Genomic DNA, 18,425 nt, shown 5'->3' with positions numbered 1-18,425 from the left:
GCCCACAAGGTGCTAGATAGCTATAATAACATGATTTGTAACACCCTAAATTTTTTGACCTTACATCAGGGGTCTCAAACTCAATTTACATTGGGGTGATCCTTGAGTGCAAAGTCAGTAGTAAGTCTTGAACACTGGGGGGTGTGACCCAAACAACTAAAACAAAACAAAACAAAACAAAATATTCCTCTAGGGCAGGGCCACAAAATGTTGTACGGAGGGCCGCGAGTTTCAGACCCCTGCCTTACATAGACTCTTTGAATGAATATGTTTGTTTTTACTGGGTAATTGAATCTGAAATGGCCTTATAAGGGGTTAGTTTCAAAGGAGAAATTTCCCACCTTTGGAGTAGCCGCCTGAAGGTGCATTCCAAACTTTGCTGCACTCATCATAATTGAGTGCAGGATGTTGTTTCCATCTCCAATCCAGCTTAGGGTCAGGCCTTTAAGAGAGCCATAATGTTCCTAGAAGACAAAAAATTATGGGCATTATCCGGGAGAAAACTCACTTATGTAAAAAATCAATAGTTTCAAATAAGTCAGAGGGCCAGAGAGATATTACAGGATATAAGGTGCTTGCTTTACACAGAATCAACCGCAATTAAATTCTTAGTACCACATAGAGTTCCCTGCACAATGCAAGAAAACATCCCTGTCCTCAGAGTGAGTAGTAAGCTCTACTAGTACTACCAGTTGTTGACTTCACCCTGGCAAAAATAATTAAAAAAGAAATAGCATCGTATAAACTTCAATATTTTGTCAGAATACATAACTCACTATGTTTTGCATTACACAAGGAAAAATCAATAGTTTGAGTCTACAGTCACACAAATAATAACAAAACATTCTAATATCCTTTTTTTTTTTTTTTTGCTTTTTGGGTCACACCGGGCGGTGCTCAGGGGTTACTCCTGGCTGTCTGCTCAGAAATAGCTCCTGGCAGGCACGGGCGACCATATGGGACACCGAGATTCGAACCCACCACCTTTGGTCCTGGATCGGCTGCTTGCAAGGCAAACGCCGCTGTGCTATCTCTCCGGGCCCACATTCTAATATCTTAAACCAAGATATCTCATGGCCTCTAAGGAAACTTCTATTATCAGATATTTCTTTTTTGTTGTTGTTTTTATTTCTGGGCTACACCCAATGACGCTCAGGGGTTACTCCTGGCTATGTGCTCAGAAATTGCTCCTGGCTTGGGGAACTATACAAGATGCTAGGGAATCAAATTGTTGTCAGTGTTGGATCAGCTATGTGCAAGGCAGGCACCCTACTGCTATGTTATTGCTCCGGCCCCTATATCAGATATGTCTAATGTGGCTCTTTTGTTATGCTTATTCATTCAACAATTTGAGTACCATCTATATTGAGACACACTCTTTGACCATTGATATATGACAATAAACAGAGATATCCAAAAATCACTTCCTTTCTGGAGAATATTCTTTGGTAAAATAAATGGTAAATATGGTACATCTTAACAATATAGTGAAGTGGTTGGTTGAATATTTTCATATCTACATAAAGCTCAAATACATGCACACAATATCTCAGTTGTTTATAGATATGTGTTTTTAAAGTCAAAACACAACCCAAGGAATCATAAAAATATCGGAATAATTAATTCTAGGTGGGGTGGAAAAAAATGTGTTCATAGAGCATTATACCATGAATTTAAACTCAATCTTTATATATTAAACAACTCTATATTTTAAATATTTTACTTAGAAACAAAATATTGATCAGAAAATATTGGAAAGGCCTGGAACCCAAGACTACAATATCAAGGCCCAAATTTAATTCCTGTTACTTGCATCATTTTCTGAGTACCACAGGTGTGCTTGGAAACTTTATTAACATTGCTTGGAGTTCCAAATCCCCTCCCTCAAACAAATTAAAACAATTTAGATTTCTAATACTTTGGCAATATTCAATAGGCATCAATATAATTGATTTACTGTTTCCTTCATGTCTCTAAGTTTTACAAATTTTCTGTACTTGTACAATTATAAATATAAGATTACAAAGGAGAAAGGCCAAGTAACTTGGAAATCTCAGAATTTTTAGGTGGCTAAGTTATGATCCAAATCCAAATCCATCTGACTTTGATTCTACACAATTAATATGTTGTACATTTATTAAGCTCCTGCTAATATCAAAAATAGACAAGGTAGTGACAGAACTCAACAAGAGAAAAACATCTACCGTATTTTCCGGTGTATAAGAAGACTAGGTGTATAAGACAACCCCCTAATTTTACAGTTAAAACATAGGTTTAGGCCTATATTCACTGTATCAGACAGAATGTTCCTGTGCTGCAACTGTATGTACCACAGTGAGCTAATCACAACAAGCAAAGGTTCAGAGGTTATACTGTAATAGACTTCCTCTCTGAGTCTGGCCAATCTGAGCAGGCTTTTTACAGTGTAGATTTGGGTCCAGAACATTGTCTAATTTGCATGCATAAAAAGCCTGCTTTGATTGGCTGAGTTAGAGAGGCGGTCCGAGCAGCCTTGCAGTGATTAGTGCAGGATCGAGTTGAAAAATTCATTTTGTGGCAATATTCAGACAATTTTCATTTAGCGGCATATTGAAACATTTTTCAGGATATACTTGGCATATAAGATGACCCCTGATTTTCGGTTGACATTTTTTTTGTTTCAAAAGTCATCTTATACGCCGGAAAATATGGTAATCCCATAAAAGATGGGGAGAAAAAATGAACAGACACTTCCTCAAAGAAGAAATACAAATGGCCAAAAGACACTACTTTGAATATGTTTTATATAAAAGCATCATGCCAAGTCCTATATGTGACACTGTGGTGAATAGAATACTTCACTATCTCTCAATGAATGTATTAATCTAGCAATGGCAATATTCCAGAAAGAAACATTAATAACTTGGCATAACTAGATACCTTCCTCTTGGCACTAACATTATCTTCTACAAAGATTTTTATTTTGAGGTTACATTCACATGTATCATATGTAGTAGCTTACTCAAAAGTAATATTGACCTATACAGTTTGCTATGGCCCCCATAGTCATTCATTTCACAAAAAGTATTATGCCAGGTTTCAAACAGTAAGATCATGTATATTGGCTGTGGATCGTCAAATGAGCTGAATCTATTTTTTCTTTTTTGTTGGCGGGGGGCACACCCAGAAGTGCTCAGGGTTTACTTTTGGCTCTGCACTCAGAAATCACTCCTGTCAGACTACGAGGAATATATAGGATGAAGTGCTGAACCTGGGTCAGATGTGTACAAGACAAATGCCTTACACGCTGTGCTATTGTTCAGGCAACAAGGTGAATCTTTGAAGTTATTAAAATACTAAATTTAGAAAACATGACTAAATTTGAGCTCAATTTTATAAGTTCTGCATGTTAATAATTCTAGTCTTATGTAATCAGTTTATTAAATAACCAGAATATTAAAATTATAGAAAGTACCTTTTCAAAAATGATTTAGACCATGTTAAATATTCAAAGCACATTCCAACAGTTTTCACTCACACGCCACAGATACTGATGTATGTAGAGTCACAGAAAGCCTTTTTATTCTGTATGCTCTCATATTTCCTATTCAACCACTGTGTTACCCAACGACAAAACGAATAAAAGAACAGGGGATGAGAATGAGCTAAAAGAGACTGGAAATAGAGCTGCAAGCAGAAGGATGTTATAATCTGTTCTGAACAATGATTTTCATGGATATTTGGTATGTATATCTATGTGGTCATTTTTTGCCAAGACGATATTTGAAAACGTATACATCACACACACACACACACACACACACTCTCTAAACTTTTATTTAAATAGTTTTATTTAGAGCCAATCAGTAACTATTTGTTAACTTTGGTCTTGAGGGCCAGAGGGATAGCATGGAGGTACGGTGTTTGCCTTGAATGCAGAAGGACAATGGTTCAAATCCCATCCTAGCCTGCCAGGAGGGATCTCTGAGCATAGTGCCAGGAGTAACCCCTGAGCGCGGCCAGGTGTGACCCATAAACCAAATAAATAAATAAATAAATAACTTTCTTCTTTTATGCACGAAAAATGATTTAAAAATCCCACCTGGAGTGTGAGATAATCAGCCAGGATCTGGATCGGATGGTACAAATCTGATAGCCCATTGACTATCGGGATAGATGCTTCTTTAGCCAGGGTGTCCAGATCTGATTGTTTATAAACTCGAGCCAACACGGCATCTGTCATGCTAGATAATACACTAAGAAAATCAAGAAAGAGATTAAGTTAGACATGATTCATAATTCCTTCTTTAACAGTGACCATTATCAATGCTAAGAAATACTATTACATTAGATTTTTACTGTTAATAACCTCTTGTCAACATGATAGATTTAAGGCTACTATTAAATAGGTAGCCATGAGCTTTTTCCTGGTACTTGGGCCAAACCTGGCTGTGATCAAATTTTACTCCTGACTCTGTGCTCAGGGATAACTCCTCTGAGTACCACCATATGTGATTTTGGGCATAAAGCCCAGGTGCTATATTGAAAGGCAAGCACCATATGTACTGTATTATCTCTCAAGACTCCTATACAAGTAGTCTTAAAAGGAGCCAGATGTTGTTTTCTTTATGTTCTGTCCAGTGCTCACTGGTTGAATATAATTTATAAGAGAAGAAATTAAATGTTGGTCTAACAGTCATGATGATTAATTTTAATTAATAAGTGACAATTGGTAAAGTTAAGGGAAAGAAGATCAGAGGCCAAAGATATAGCATGGAAAAAGGTGTTTTCCTTGCATGCAGAAGGACGGTGGTTCGAATCCCGGCATCTTATATGGTCCCCCCAAGCCTGCCAGGAGCAATTTCTGAGCTCAGAATCAGGAGTAAGCCCTGAGCACTGCCAGTGTGACCCAAAAAGCGAAAAACAAAAAGAGAAAGAAAGAAGATCAAAAAGAAGGTAGTCAAACATGTATGCTTTGCCATGTGGATATTTTTCTTTGGCTTCTTTCAGAAGAAACATACATATTTGTACTATAGAGTTGCAAGTGCCAGTCTGGTTGACAGAGAAGTTCATATGTCAATCATTCTACAATAAGCCTTGTGAAAGGATTGCTGTTAACTGTAGCAACCAACTGCTACACCTTAGTTTTCCAATTAAGTCTACATCCACTTTCAGTCTGTGCCCATCAATTACAGAGCATGGCAGAATTTGAGAAGTGGACCCTTCTTTCTGCCTGGGACTTTTCCAGTGGTTAAACTTTTCTCTGAGATTTCCTGTTGTTCTGGTTAAGATTTTTTTTTATTTTAGGTCTAAGGGTCTTAGAACCCTGTTCCTTAACCCTCTCCATTCACTGGAGCAAAATCTATACAGTTGTTGAAGGTTCTCCTGCTTATGATGCCCCATCTTCCCTTAATCTTTCGTTTTCAGTTTATGTTTAGGTTGTACTGACATTTCTTTATCTTCTCCCCCCCATATTGTCTGGATTTATTTTGTTAGTTATGTATTTATTTTACATTTTATTTTAAGCACCACAGTTTACAAAACTGTGATTGGTGTTTTGTTTTGTTTTTATAAAATCTTTATTTAAGCAACATAATTACAATCATGATTGTAATTTGGTTTCAGTAATCAACAGAACACCCCTATTCATCAGTGCAACCTTCCCACCACCAATACCCTTCTCCCTCCTCCCCCACCTTTGCTTGTATTCGAGACAGGCATTAATTCTACTTCTCTCACTCATTAAAATTGTCTTTTTTTTTTTTTGGTTTTAGGGCCACACCTGGTGAGCTCAGGGGATACTCATAGATATGCACTCAGAAATCGCTCCTGGCTTGGGGGACCATCTGGGATGCCGGGGAGATAGAATCTCAGTACATCCTAGATTAGCACATGCAAGGCAAATGCCCTGCCACTTGTGCCACTACTCCAGACCCTCATTAACATTTTCATGCTAGTTGTTAGTGTAGTTATGTCCCTAATATCATTCACCACTCTTTGTGGTGAGCTTCAGATTGTGAGCCGGGCTTTCCGACCCTTAACTCTATTTTCTCTGGCATTATTACAATAACATCATTATTTTTATAAAACTCATAGATGGGTAAGACTATTTTTTGTCTATCTCTCTCCCTCTGACTTATTTGACTCAACATAATAGATTCTATGTACAACCATGTATAGAAAAATTCCATGACTTTATCTCTCCTGACAGCTACATAATATTCCATTGGGTATATGTACCACAGTTTCTTTAGCCATTCATTTGTTGAAGGGCATCTTGATTGTTTCCAGAGTCTGGCTATTGTAAATAGCTCTGCAATGAATATAGGTGTGAAAAAGTGATTTTTGAATTGTATTTGTGTGTTTCTATGGTATATCCCTAGGACTTATATAGCTGGATAATATTGGAGGTCAATTTCCAGTTCTTTGAGGAATCTCTATATTGATTTCCATGGACTAGACAGCATTCCCACTAGTAGTGAATAAGAGTTCCATTATGAGAACAAGCAGTGCTGGTGGGGTTGTGGTTCTCCACAACCCCACCAGCACTGCTTGTTCTCATTTTTTGTGATGTGTGCCAGTCTCTGTGGCATCAGATAGTACCTCAGAGTTGTTTTGATTTGCATCTTCTGAATTATTAGTGATGTGGAGCACTTTTTCATGTGTCTTTTGACCATTTGTATTTCTTCTTTAAGGAAGTGTCTGTTCATTTCTTCTCCCATTTGTTTTATGGGTTTAGATTTTTTCTTGTAAAGTTCTTCAGTGCCTTACATATTTTGGATATTAACCCTTTATCTGATGTGTATTGGGTGAATAGTTTCTCCCATTCAGTGGGAGGCTCTTGTATCCTAGGCACTATTTCCTTTGAGGTGCAGAAGCTTCTCAGCTTATTATAGCTCCATCTGTTTATCTCTGCTTCCACGTTTTTGGAGAGTTATGTTTCCTCCTTGAAGATGCCTTTAGTCTCAATGTCATGAAATGTTTTACGTACAAGTTGTTCTATATACCTTATGGCTTCATTCCTGATATCAAGGTCTATAATGCATGCAGATTTTACCTTTGTGCATGGGGTTATTTGGAGGTCTGAGTTTGTTTGTTTTGCTAGTGGCTTACCAGTTGAACCAACACGACTTGTTGAAGAGGCTTTCCTTGCTCCACATTCTATTTATTGCCCATTTATCAAAAATTAATTTATTGTATGCCTGGGCAACATTCTCTGAATACTCAAGTAGATTCCACTGATCTATGGATCTGTCTTTACTCAAATACCATGCTGTTTTAATAACTATTGCTTTGTAATACAATTTAAAATTAGGGAAAGTAATATATCCCATAATTCTTTTTACAATGATTGCTATAGCTATTTATGGGTGTTTAATGTCCCAAATAAATTTCAGTAGTGTTTGATCCACTTCTTTGAAGAATGTCATGGGTACCTTTAGAGAGATTATATTAAATTTGTACAATGCTTTGGGCAGTATTGTCATTTTAATGATGTCAATCCTGCTAATCCATTCACTGCTCATAAAAGTTTGAGTCTTGTTATTTCATTGTTGTTGACTTTGGCTTGAATATTTAGTTCTGTCCTTTCTTAATACTGCACCTGAATCCATTTAGCTCCTCACCCTGTTATTTCACATTTGTCTTTCTCCTCTTTCACTCAATTTATTTCCTTTTCCTCACTGTACTTTGGGGCCAAAAGTATTCTAGACAACCCCCATTCAGGCCATTGCATTCCATCATTCAGTTATTCTAAAAACCACATATAAGTGATATCTTTCTGTATTCTTCTTAGTTTATTTAACATGATAGCTTCAGTTTCATCCATGTTGCAGTGAATTGCATTATTGCATAATTCATTACAGCTATCTAGTATTTCACTGTATATATGTACTACATTTTCATGATCCACTCATCTATTACTGGACATCTGAATTGATCCCAATTCTTAGCTCTTGTACTGAGTGCTCTGGTAAATAGTGGCATGCTATCTCCTTTAGAAGTGAAACCTATTGGTTGGGGGCCAGAGCAGTGGAGCAGCAGTAGGGCATTTGCCTTGCACACAGCTGACCTAGAATGGACCACGGTTTTCCCTCTGGTGTCCCATATGGTCCCCCAAGCTAGGAGTTATTTCTGAGCACATAGCCAGGAGTAACCCTTGAGCATAACTGGGTGTGGCCCAAAAACCAAAAAGCAAAAAAAAAATAGAAGTGAAACCTCTTGGTGACCCAATCCATTGTAACATGTTGCCAACAAGACACATGCAGTGGGCCAAAGAGATAGTATAGTGAGTAGAATGCTTGCCTTGAATACAGCCACCCAGGTTTCAGTTCCTGGAGCTCCATACAGCCCCCTGTGCACCACTTGGAATAATCCCTGAGCACCACCAGATGTGATCCAAAATCAAACAACAAAAAAAGACATACATTTCAAAATATTGAAAACTAGATTGGTTAATAAATCACCCAGAGATGTTCAGGGAGACCTGGAGGGCTGGGATCAAACTAGGACCTGGCAAAGCATAACTGTAACCCTTGACCCCTCGAATACTTTCTTAAAGTTTATTTTATAAAGGTTGGTTCCCAATAGTGTCTAGACCCAAAGCCACTCTCTATAGTGCTGTGCTCAGCTCTGTGATGTGGCAGTTTCCACGAAGACCACAACCAGCATTTCTGAGAGTGGAAGATAAGGGAAAGGAGACCATATATACTGGGGATGGAGCTAGGTAAATGATATATGTCAGTAATATACTCTACTCTTAAGGTTTATTCACAAACCTGGTTTTAAAAATAATCTAAACTTGTCAATAAAGACCTTTAGCATACAGAATAATGCCCCACAGTATAGACACATCTTAACCCTCTGACATGTAAATATGTTATCTCATATAGTAAAGACATTTTGCCATTGCTTTGGATCAAATGAAGCAATTTTGATTACATAAAGGGTTTTGAGATAGAGGATTTATCTTGGGCTAAATAACTATAATTATAAGTATCCTTATAAAACCGGAGGTTATAAATGAGAGAAGATACTAGTTATGTTGCTGGCTTTAAAGATGAAGAAAATGGGTCATGAGTCAAAGGATGTAGGCTGACTCTGAAGTCTGGAAAGGAGAATGAATTAGTTTCTCCCATAGACTTCCCAGAGGTAACACAAATTAGTGGACCCAGTATAAACTATTGACCTCCAGAAATATTAGGTAATAAGTTTGTGTTGATTTAAGCCACAAAGTGTGTGATAAAAAAGCAGCAAATAGGAAATCTATATAGAGCCCATAATAAAAAGAATGAAAAAAATATGATAAAAAGATACTCAGCCAACCACTTGAGTTTAATTCATTTTAAATTGATCAACCAGCTTTTACAACCCAAAAACCTACATTCCTACATTCTAGCCTCCTAGGATATATTTTTTTTTTACTTTCCAATCTGTAAAAAATTAAGTAAACCCTGGGCCCGGAGAGATAGCACAGTGGCGTTTGCCTTGCAAGCAGCCGATCCAGGACCAAAGGTGGTTGGTTCGAATCCCGGTGTCCCATATGGTCGCCCGTGCCTGCCAGGAGCTATTTCTGAGCAGACAGCCAGGAGTAACCCCTGAGCACCGCCGGGTGTGGCCCAAAAAACAAAAAAACAAAACAAACAAAAAAAAAAAAAGTAAACCCTGGAAATGTATAAAGAAAAACCATCTCTTCTAGATTTCCTGACAATCCAAAAATGTAAGGGGGTTTAAGTTTCAGAACATTGTAAAGCTAATAGAGATAACCGGCAGAAAGGCAGATTCTCTGTCTGTGCTGTCAGGCTGGAAAAATCGGCCCCTGCTGAGTGCTTACCAACTACGAGAGATTGTGAGTTTCACATGTGCGTGTTTTTCTACTGTCCTGTGTCCTGAACCTCTCCTGAGTATGCCGAGAAGAGCCCAGCAAAATCACTCTCCTAGAGTTGCTTGGAGCTGGAAAACCAAGGAACAGAGTCTCAAAGTGAAAACCAGCAATAGAGGTAACCAGCAGAAAGTCAGGTCCTCTGTCTGTGCTATCAGGCTGGAGAAATCTGCTCCTGCTTAGTGATTATCAACTGCAAGAGACTGTGTCGCCTATGTGTGTTTTTCTACTGTCCTGTGTCCTGAAGCTCTCCTGAGTGAGTCGAGAAGGGCCCAGCAAAATTACTCTCCTAGAGGGTCCAGAAGAGAACAGACACTCAGCTTTGCTTTGCAGCCATGTGCTCTTTCTAATGAATGAACTCCACCATAATATGCAGAAAAAAATCACACTACAAGTGTGACAATGGGGAAACCTCACAGGCAACTACCATGCACAGAGAAAGATGATAGATCTGATGACACAAATAATACAAACCATCTGATTAGCCTCTCAGATAAGCAGTTTAGAATAGAAATATGGAGGATTCTCATGGAAATCAAAGAAAATATAGCTCTAGCTGAACAAAACACAAAGACAAAAATCAGAAAAATCCAAATAAAATAACAGATTTGAAAAACACGGTAGCTAAACTGAAAAACTCAATGGACAGCCCACCAGCAGGTTAACAACAGCTGAGGACAGAAAAAGTGAACTGGAAGATCAAATGCAGAACAACTTCATACAGCAGAAGAGACTGAAAAAGAACCTTAAGTCAAATGATCATACAATGAAAAAGTACTCAAATAATGCCAACAGATGAAAATAGAAGTCTTTGATAAATTCAACAGAAACAACGTAAGAATCATTGGAGTCACAGAGACCCAGGAAGGGGATCCACAGGAATAATCAACAGTCAAAGACATCATTGCAGAGAAACTTCCAGAGCTAAAGACTGCATGCAATCAAATCCTGCATGCCCAAAGAGTCCCAGCTAAAAGAGACCCAAAGAAAAACACCCAAGACACATCCTAGTCACAATGCCAAATCCTAGATATAGAGAGAATATTGAAAGCAGCAAGATCAAAAAGAGAAATTACATTCAAAGGAGCATCCATAAGATTTACAGCAGGCATGTCACAAGAATCTCTCAAGGCCAGAAGTCAGTGGTGACAAGACTGAATGAAATGGAGGCTTCACCTAGAATACTGCACCCAATCCGACTCACATTTAGGTTTGAAGGAAGGATGCATAGCTTCACGGATAAACAAAAACTCAAAAACTTCACAGATTCAAAACAAGCCTTAAAGTAAAAACTGAAAGATCGACTTTAAGACAAGACAGGCCAACAGACACACCAAACTTATACACAAAGATAACATTAAATCTTATGACAATCATCTCCTCGAAGTCAATGGACTAAATGCACCAATTAAGAGACACAGAGTGGCAAAATGTATCAAAATTATGAAACCAACCTTCTGCTGCCTTCAAGAAACACACCTGAATATTCAGAAAAAACATAGACTCAAAACCGAAGGCTGGAGGAAAGTTATCCAAGCAAACAACACCCTTTAAAAAGCTGGGGTTTTATTATTACTATCTGATGAAACCAACTTTAGACTCAGAAAAGTTGTGAGGAACAAAGGTGGACACTTTGTACTAATCAAAAGATATGTGGAAGAATAGGAATAGGAAGAAATCAGATCACTAAACTTATACACACTCAATGAGAAACCAGCAAATTATCTAATAAAATTATTGACAAATTTGAAAGAAGACATCAATATTAACACAATAAAAGTGGGAGACCTCAACACAGCCCTGTCAACACTAGATAGATCAACCAGACTGAAACCCAACAAAGATATACCTGCTCTGAAAAGAGAAGTGGAAGAAAGAGGTCTAGTAGGTATATATAGGACCCTCCATCCCCAAAAACCTGGAAATACATAGGTCATTCTCCAGGATAGACCATATACTGGCACACAAAACATACCTCCATAAAATCAAGAGGATAGAAATTTTGCAGGCTAACTTTGCTGACCACAAGGCTCTGAAATTAGATGTGAACTACAAAGGGGCACAGAAGAAATACTTTAACACCTGGAAATTAAACAGCCTGCTACTGAATAACCAGTGGATCCGAGATGAAATCAAAGAGAAAATAAAAACTTTCCTGGAAACAAATGATAATGAAAACACAAATTATCAGAATCTATGGACACAGCAAAAGCGGTCCTGAGAAGAAAATTTCTAGCTTTGCAAGAACAAAACAAGAAGAAGGGGCATACCTATACAGCTTAAGGATGCAGCTTATAAAATTAGAAAATCATCAATAAAAGGAACCAAAAATAGGGAGACAGAAGGAAATAACAAATATGAGAACATAAATCAATAAAGTGGAAACCCAAAAACAATCCGAGAGATCAACGAAAGTAGTTGTTGGTTTTTGAAAAAATAAAGAAGATGATTGGCAAAACTCACAAAGAAAGAGAGAAACTTAATAGCCCATATTCGAAATGAAAAGGGGGATGTCAGTACAGATATTGCAGAGATTTAAAGGGTAATCAGAGACTACTTTGGGCAACTCTATGCCACTAAACATGAGAAGCTGGAAGAAATGATTAAATTCTTGGTTAAATTTTTCCATGGTTAAGTAAGAGGGATGTAGCATATCTAAACACCACATCCCTATTGAGGAAATTAAGACAATAATCCAATGTCTGCCCAAAAAGAAAAGCCCAGGCCCAGATGGATTTACTAATGAATTCTTTCAAACATTTCAAGAGGAACTATTACCAATCCTGGCTAGACTCTTTCATGAAATTGGAAAAATGGAACACTTCCAAACAGCTAATATGAAGTCAACATCACATTGATACCAAAAACAGAGATGCTGCCAAAAAAGAAAATTACAGACCAATATCCCTGATGAAGATAGATTCAAATATTCTCAACAAAATCCTGGTTAATAGAATCCAATGCCTCATAAAGAAGACTATTCACTATGATTAAGTAGGTTTCATCCAAGGAACGCAATGATAGTTTAACATCTATAAATCTATCAGCATAATACACAACATCAACAAAAGAAAAATAAAAATCACATGATCATATCAATAGACTCAGAGAAAGCATTTGATAATGTCCAACAGCCATTCCTGATAAAAACTCTCAGCAAGATGGGAATGAAAAGATCCTTTCTCAATACAGTCAAGACCATCTACCACAAGGCAATGGCAAATATTATCCTCAATGGAGGAAAAGCAAAAGCCTTCCCTTTACATTCTGGTACAAGACAAGGGTGTCCTTTCTGACCACTCCTCTTCAACATAGTACTGGAAGTAATTGGTATAGCAATAAGTCAAGAAAAAGATATCAAGTGAATCCATATAGGAAAGGAAGTAGTCAAGATCTCACTGTTTGCAGATGACATGATACTCTACTTAGCAAACCCTAAAGACACTTCTAAATCGCTTCGAGAAACAATAGATTCATATAGCAATGTGGAAGGCTACAAAATTAACACAGAGAAATATATGGCCTGTATATACACCAATAGTGATAGGGAATAAATAAATATTAAGAAAACAACCCTATTCACATTAGAGCCACACAAACTAAAATATCTTTGAGTCAACTTGACTAAAGATGTGAAGGACCTATACAAAGAAAACTATAAAACCCTGCTCCAAGAAATAAGAGAGGACACACGGAAATAGAAACACATACCCTGCTCATGAATTGGCAGACATAACATTATTAAAATGACAATGCTCCCCAAAGCATTGTACAGATTTAATGTGATCCCTCTAAATATACCATTACATTCTTCAAAGATGTGGATCAAACACTTCTGAAATTCATTTGGAACAATAAACACCCTCGTATAGCTAAAGCAATCCTTGAGAAAAAGAACATGGGAGGCATTACTTTCCCCAACTTTAAACTGCATTACAAAGCAATAGTTACCAAAACAGCATGGTATTGAAATAAAGACAGACCCTCAGATCAGTGGAATAGACTTGAGTACTCAGAGAGAGTTTCCCAGACATACAATCACCTAATTTTTGATAAAGGAGCAAGAAATCCTAAATGAAGCAAGGAAAGCCTCTTCAACAAGTGGTGTTAGCAAAACAGGTTAGCCACCTGGAAAAAATTTAACTTAGACCCCCAGCTGACATCATGTAAGATGGTAAAATCCAAATGGATTAAAGACTTTGATATCAAACCTGATACCATAAGGTATATAGAACAACACGTAGGTAAAAACTCCATGACATTGAGACTAAAGGCATCTTCAAGGAGGAAACTGCACTGTCCAGACAAGTGATGGGAAGCTTCTGCACCTCGAAGGAAATAGTGCCCAGAATACAAGAGCCACCCACTGAGTGGGAGAAACTATTCACCCAATACCCATCAGATAAGGAGCTAATATCCAAAATATACAAGGCATTGACAAAACTTTACAAGAAAAAATATATAATCCCATCAAAAATGGGGAGAAGAAATGGACAGACAATTTGATAAAAAAAAAAAAAGAAATACAAATGGTCAAAAGGCACATGAAAAAATGCTCCACATCACTAATCATCAGGGAGGTGCAAATCAAAACAACTATGAGGTACTACCTCACACCCCAGAGATTGGCACGCATCACAAAGAATGAGAACAAGCAGTGTTGGAGAGGATGTGGAGAGAAAGTAACTCTGATCCACTGCTGGTCGGAATGCCTTCTAGTCAAACCTTTATGGAAAACAATATGGAGATTCCTCCCAAAACTGGAAATTGAGCTCCCATACAATCTAGCTATACCACTCCTAGGGATATACCATAGGAACACAAAAAATACAAATATCCCTGTCTTACACCTATATTAATTGCAGCACTATTTACCATAGCAAGCATCTGGAAACAACCAAGATGCCCTTCAACAGATGAATAGCTAAAGAAACTGTGGTACTTATACACAATGTAGTATTATGCAGCCATCAGGAGAGATGAAGTCATGAAATTTTCCTATACATGGATATACATGGAATCTATTATGCTGAGTCAAATAAGTCAGAAGGAGAGAGAAAGACACAGAATGGTCTCACTCATCCATGGGTTTTAAGAAAAATGAAAGACATTCTTGCAATAATTTTCAGAGACAAAAGAGAGGAGGGCTGGAAGTTCCAGCTCACTTCATGAAACTCACCACAAAGAATGATTAATGTAGTTAAAGAAATAACTACGTTGAGAACTATCGTAACAATGAGAATGAATGAGGAAAGTACAAAGCCTGTCTAGAGTACAGGCAGGGTGGGGTGAAGAGGAGGGAGATTTGGGACATTGGGGATGGGATGAAGGGGGGTGTTCTTTACATGACTGAAACCCAACCATAATTATGTTTGTAATCAAGGTGTTTAAATGATGATATAAAAAATAACATAGTAAAGCTAAGAATACCTGCAGGGGACCAGAGAGTTAGTAAAGAGGTTGAGCATTTGTCTTGCACATGGCTGACTGGGATTATACCCCCAGTACCAATAAGGTTCCTAGAGAACTGTCAGGATTGATTCCTGAATGCAGGGATACTGTTGAGTATGCTCCCCCCCAAAAAAAAGTACTATTAGAGTAAAACAAAATGAACCCTATATTAATAGAAACATGCCAGATTTAATTCTTAAAATATTAGATCAGTTCTGTAATTGATAGGTTTTTACTAATGAATCCTCAAGTCTTATTATTTCTTGTTATAATAAATAATACCTTTAATAATTTTATTCATGTAATATTCATTGATCAATTTAATCAATTAATATAATCAAATGGCACTAAAATCAGATAAACAATCTGTTACTTTCTCTTTCTTTATTATTTTCTTGAGACAGCTGTGAATTACAAGTCTTTCACAGTTGTATTTTAGGCTTATGGTGTCAGTGAATTAGGGCCATTCCCACCACCAGTGTTGACCTCTCTCCACCTTCTCAGCAAGCATCCATACCTCCACCCGTGGTCCCCTTCCTACTAGTGTAATAGGTTCATTTATGTTTAGCATTTAAAGTTTGGTTCTCTTAATTCTATTGTTGTTTACTTTGGATTGGGTATTTAGATTTGACATTTTTTAAAACTCAATGCTCCTGAGACCACGTGTCCCCTGGGTCCCATCCACTTTTTTCTTTCTCAATTTGTATAGAAATCTGACTGAACAAAATGATTCAAGTTCTAATGTTCTATGAAAAAAGCATGATCTCTTACCTAGAAGATATACATTTAAAATAGGGAGGAAGCTGTGGCAAGATTTTTTCTTTGTATATGAGCAGTAAACATTGGGGAAATTAGAAATTTTTTTGGCCTAACAAATACAGGGTGTCTCCACTCATGAGGAATACTGTCACAAAACCAACTACAGGCTACAGGCATTTTGGTTGTCCAACAACAAGGTTTTTATGGTCCCAAGAGAAGTTCTGTTTAGTTGCAGTTGTCAAAGTCAGTCTTCTGTAATTATAGATCTTGGTTTTAGCAAAGATCTTAGGATGAAGCCTAGGGTAATGTCTTTCTTTATGGTTCCAGGAAAGGTTCTGCTCAGTTCCGGTTGCTGTAGTCAGTCTTCTGGTTATTTCACAGATCTTGGCATGAAGGGTCTTCTGATTTTATCTCACTGGTGGTGGTGAGGTATGGCAACCTGCCCTTAGATTGAGTTTTTTTTGCTTCCTTGTTGTGAAGGTGTCATATGAACCAACCTTAGAGCAAATTGGTGCCAGAGTGGTATTATGGCACCCCCAGGGGGCTATTTTTATACCTGGTGCTGGTGCAGAAAACTGCCTATTCTAAGGTTGGGATTCGGGGTTTGAGGTGGATGGTCAATCTCCAATTGATTGAGGCCTAAGTCAAGTCTCCATGACTAATGTTCAGAGTGGGAGGTGCCTCTGCACTAAAAAATTTATGATTTCTTATCCCTATTAGGTAATAATGTCTTTCTATACATATGATTTCCCCATTTTGTGTGCCTATGCAAAAAAAGGAACAATGCCCCCCAAAAGATATAAAAAAAGGAAACTGCCATATTATATTACTGGTTTATTTGGGGTTAAGAATAACAAGCTATATAGTCTCTATATTGTGGTTTTGGCCTGAGCTTACATCCCAAGAAGACTTTTCTACTAGAATTTCCTACTAAGCAGATTAAAAAAGGGGGATGGGAGAGGCTACTCTACATATGGAGAAAATGCTAAGAGTTATAACTATTAAGAAAACGCATCTACAGAACATACAAAGAAAAATAAAGATGTCCCAGTTAAGTCCTTTGAGATAGTCTGACGGGGCATAAAATCAAGGCCACATTTTCATTCCTCTCAGTGGTCTTGTTGAGCCTGAGAAATGGTTTGTAGCAATCAGGAATCAGGTAGTGTCTTCAAGATGGAGATCTCTCTGGAGCACAATCCAGCAGCAAGCAACAGTCCACAGGGAGGGGAGGTGGGAGAAAAGGGCTGCATAGAATGCATCAGCAGGGACTGTAGCTACAGCTTCTTGCCTGGGTGAGAGATGGGGCTGAGATGGTGTCCTTTCCCTTTGTGAGCTGGATGTCAGCTTGCTGAAGGAGGGGGAAGGTTCTGGATCCTAATCAGTTAAGAACATAAGGTAAAGAGGGTAAAATAGGGAGAGCTAATGGATCAGGATTAAGGGAGTGAGAGGATAGAAGGGGTTTTTGTAAAATGGTGAATGGATAATGTATAATATATAACAGGGACTATATACCATGTAGGGAGGAATTATGTACAATATGGATTATACAAACATAGGGAGTCCACTACATACATCCACATGTAGACAGATATTGGTTATCTATTTGTAGGTAGTATTTGGAGAACTGACCCTTATGTGATGGGTTAGAGCACTATCAAACTGGGGTTGGGAGGTCAAGGGGGAAAGGTTTTTCAATTTCTAGGCACTTTATCAATGGTGGGGGTAAACTTTGCTAAATAGAGCTTTCAGGGTTAGATTATGCATGGAGCATTTTAGGATATACATAATTTTCACATTTAGAATATTAACAATATGATAATCAGAACTATAAGATGAGTCTACCACATGTAGTATTGTTTACTGCATCTTGTGCATTCAGGTTCCTTACATTTTAGGAAACTGACAGCTTGGGCTTGTGATGAAATAGTAATGAAGTTTTAATTGAAAGAGAAAAAGAAAAAATAAGAAAAAAATTTGCAAAAACATACTCAATGAGTGGGGCCTGTAACAAAAGTCTTTGGTCTTTGGTGTGCACTTGAATATTTCAATGGTCTCTATGGACATAAGCATTAGATGTAGTCAAAAGGAAATGAATCAATTTGAGTATTTTTAAAAAACTTTGTCATAATGAGCACTGTATTTGGAGTCTAATATGATAGAGCACTGAAATGCAAAACTTAGGGTGACCAACCAATATCTCTGAGGACAAAGAAATTAAAGAGTTATTTTATACATAATAAAATTAAGTCACTGAAACATGCAGACAGTGAGCACTACAGTGGGAACCTCATGCTCCAATTGCATTCTTGCATGTTTCTGTGGATAAAAACATTAGAACATTATTATAGACCTCTGT

The 18,425-nt window shown here is 37.6% G+C and overlaps 1 protein-coding gene across 1 annotated transcript in view; it reads right to left on the bottom strand.

Moving 5' to 3' along the window:
* The window catches only part of OTC (ornithine transcarbamylase), a 152,945-nt gene that overhangs the window by 59,569 nt on the left and 74,951 nt on the right, over nucleotides 1–18,425 (bottom strand). Inside the window, exons 5-6 of the mRNA XM_049767118.1 lie at nucleotides 4,082–4,235; nucleotides 342–464 (exon numbers count right to left, since the gene is read on the bottom strand). Coding sequence (XP_049623075.1) covers nucleotides 342–464; nucleotides 4,082–4,235 — 277 coding nt within the window. The remainder of the gene's footprint in view (nucleotides 1–341; nucleotides 465–4,081; nucleotides 4,236–18,425) is intronic.

Source organism: Suncus etruscus, chromosome X (genome assembly GCF_024139225.1).
Source record: "Suncus etruscus isolate mSunEtr1 chromosome X, mSunEtr1.pri.cur, whole genome shotgun sequence".
NCBI lineage: Eukaryota > Metazoa > Chordata > Mammalia > Eulipotyphla > Soricidae > Suncus > Suncus etruscus.
Note: the sequence above shows the minus strand (reverse complement) of the source record. Positions and strands in the feature narration are given on the sequence as shown.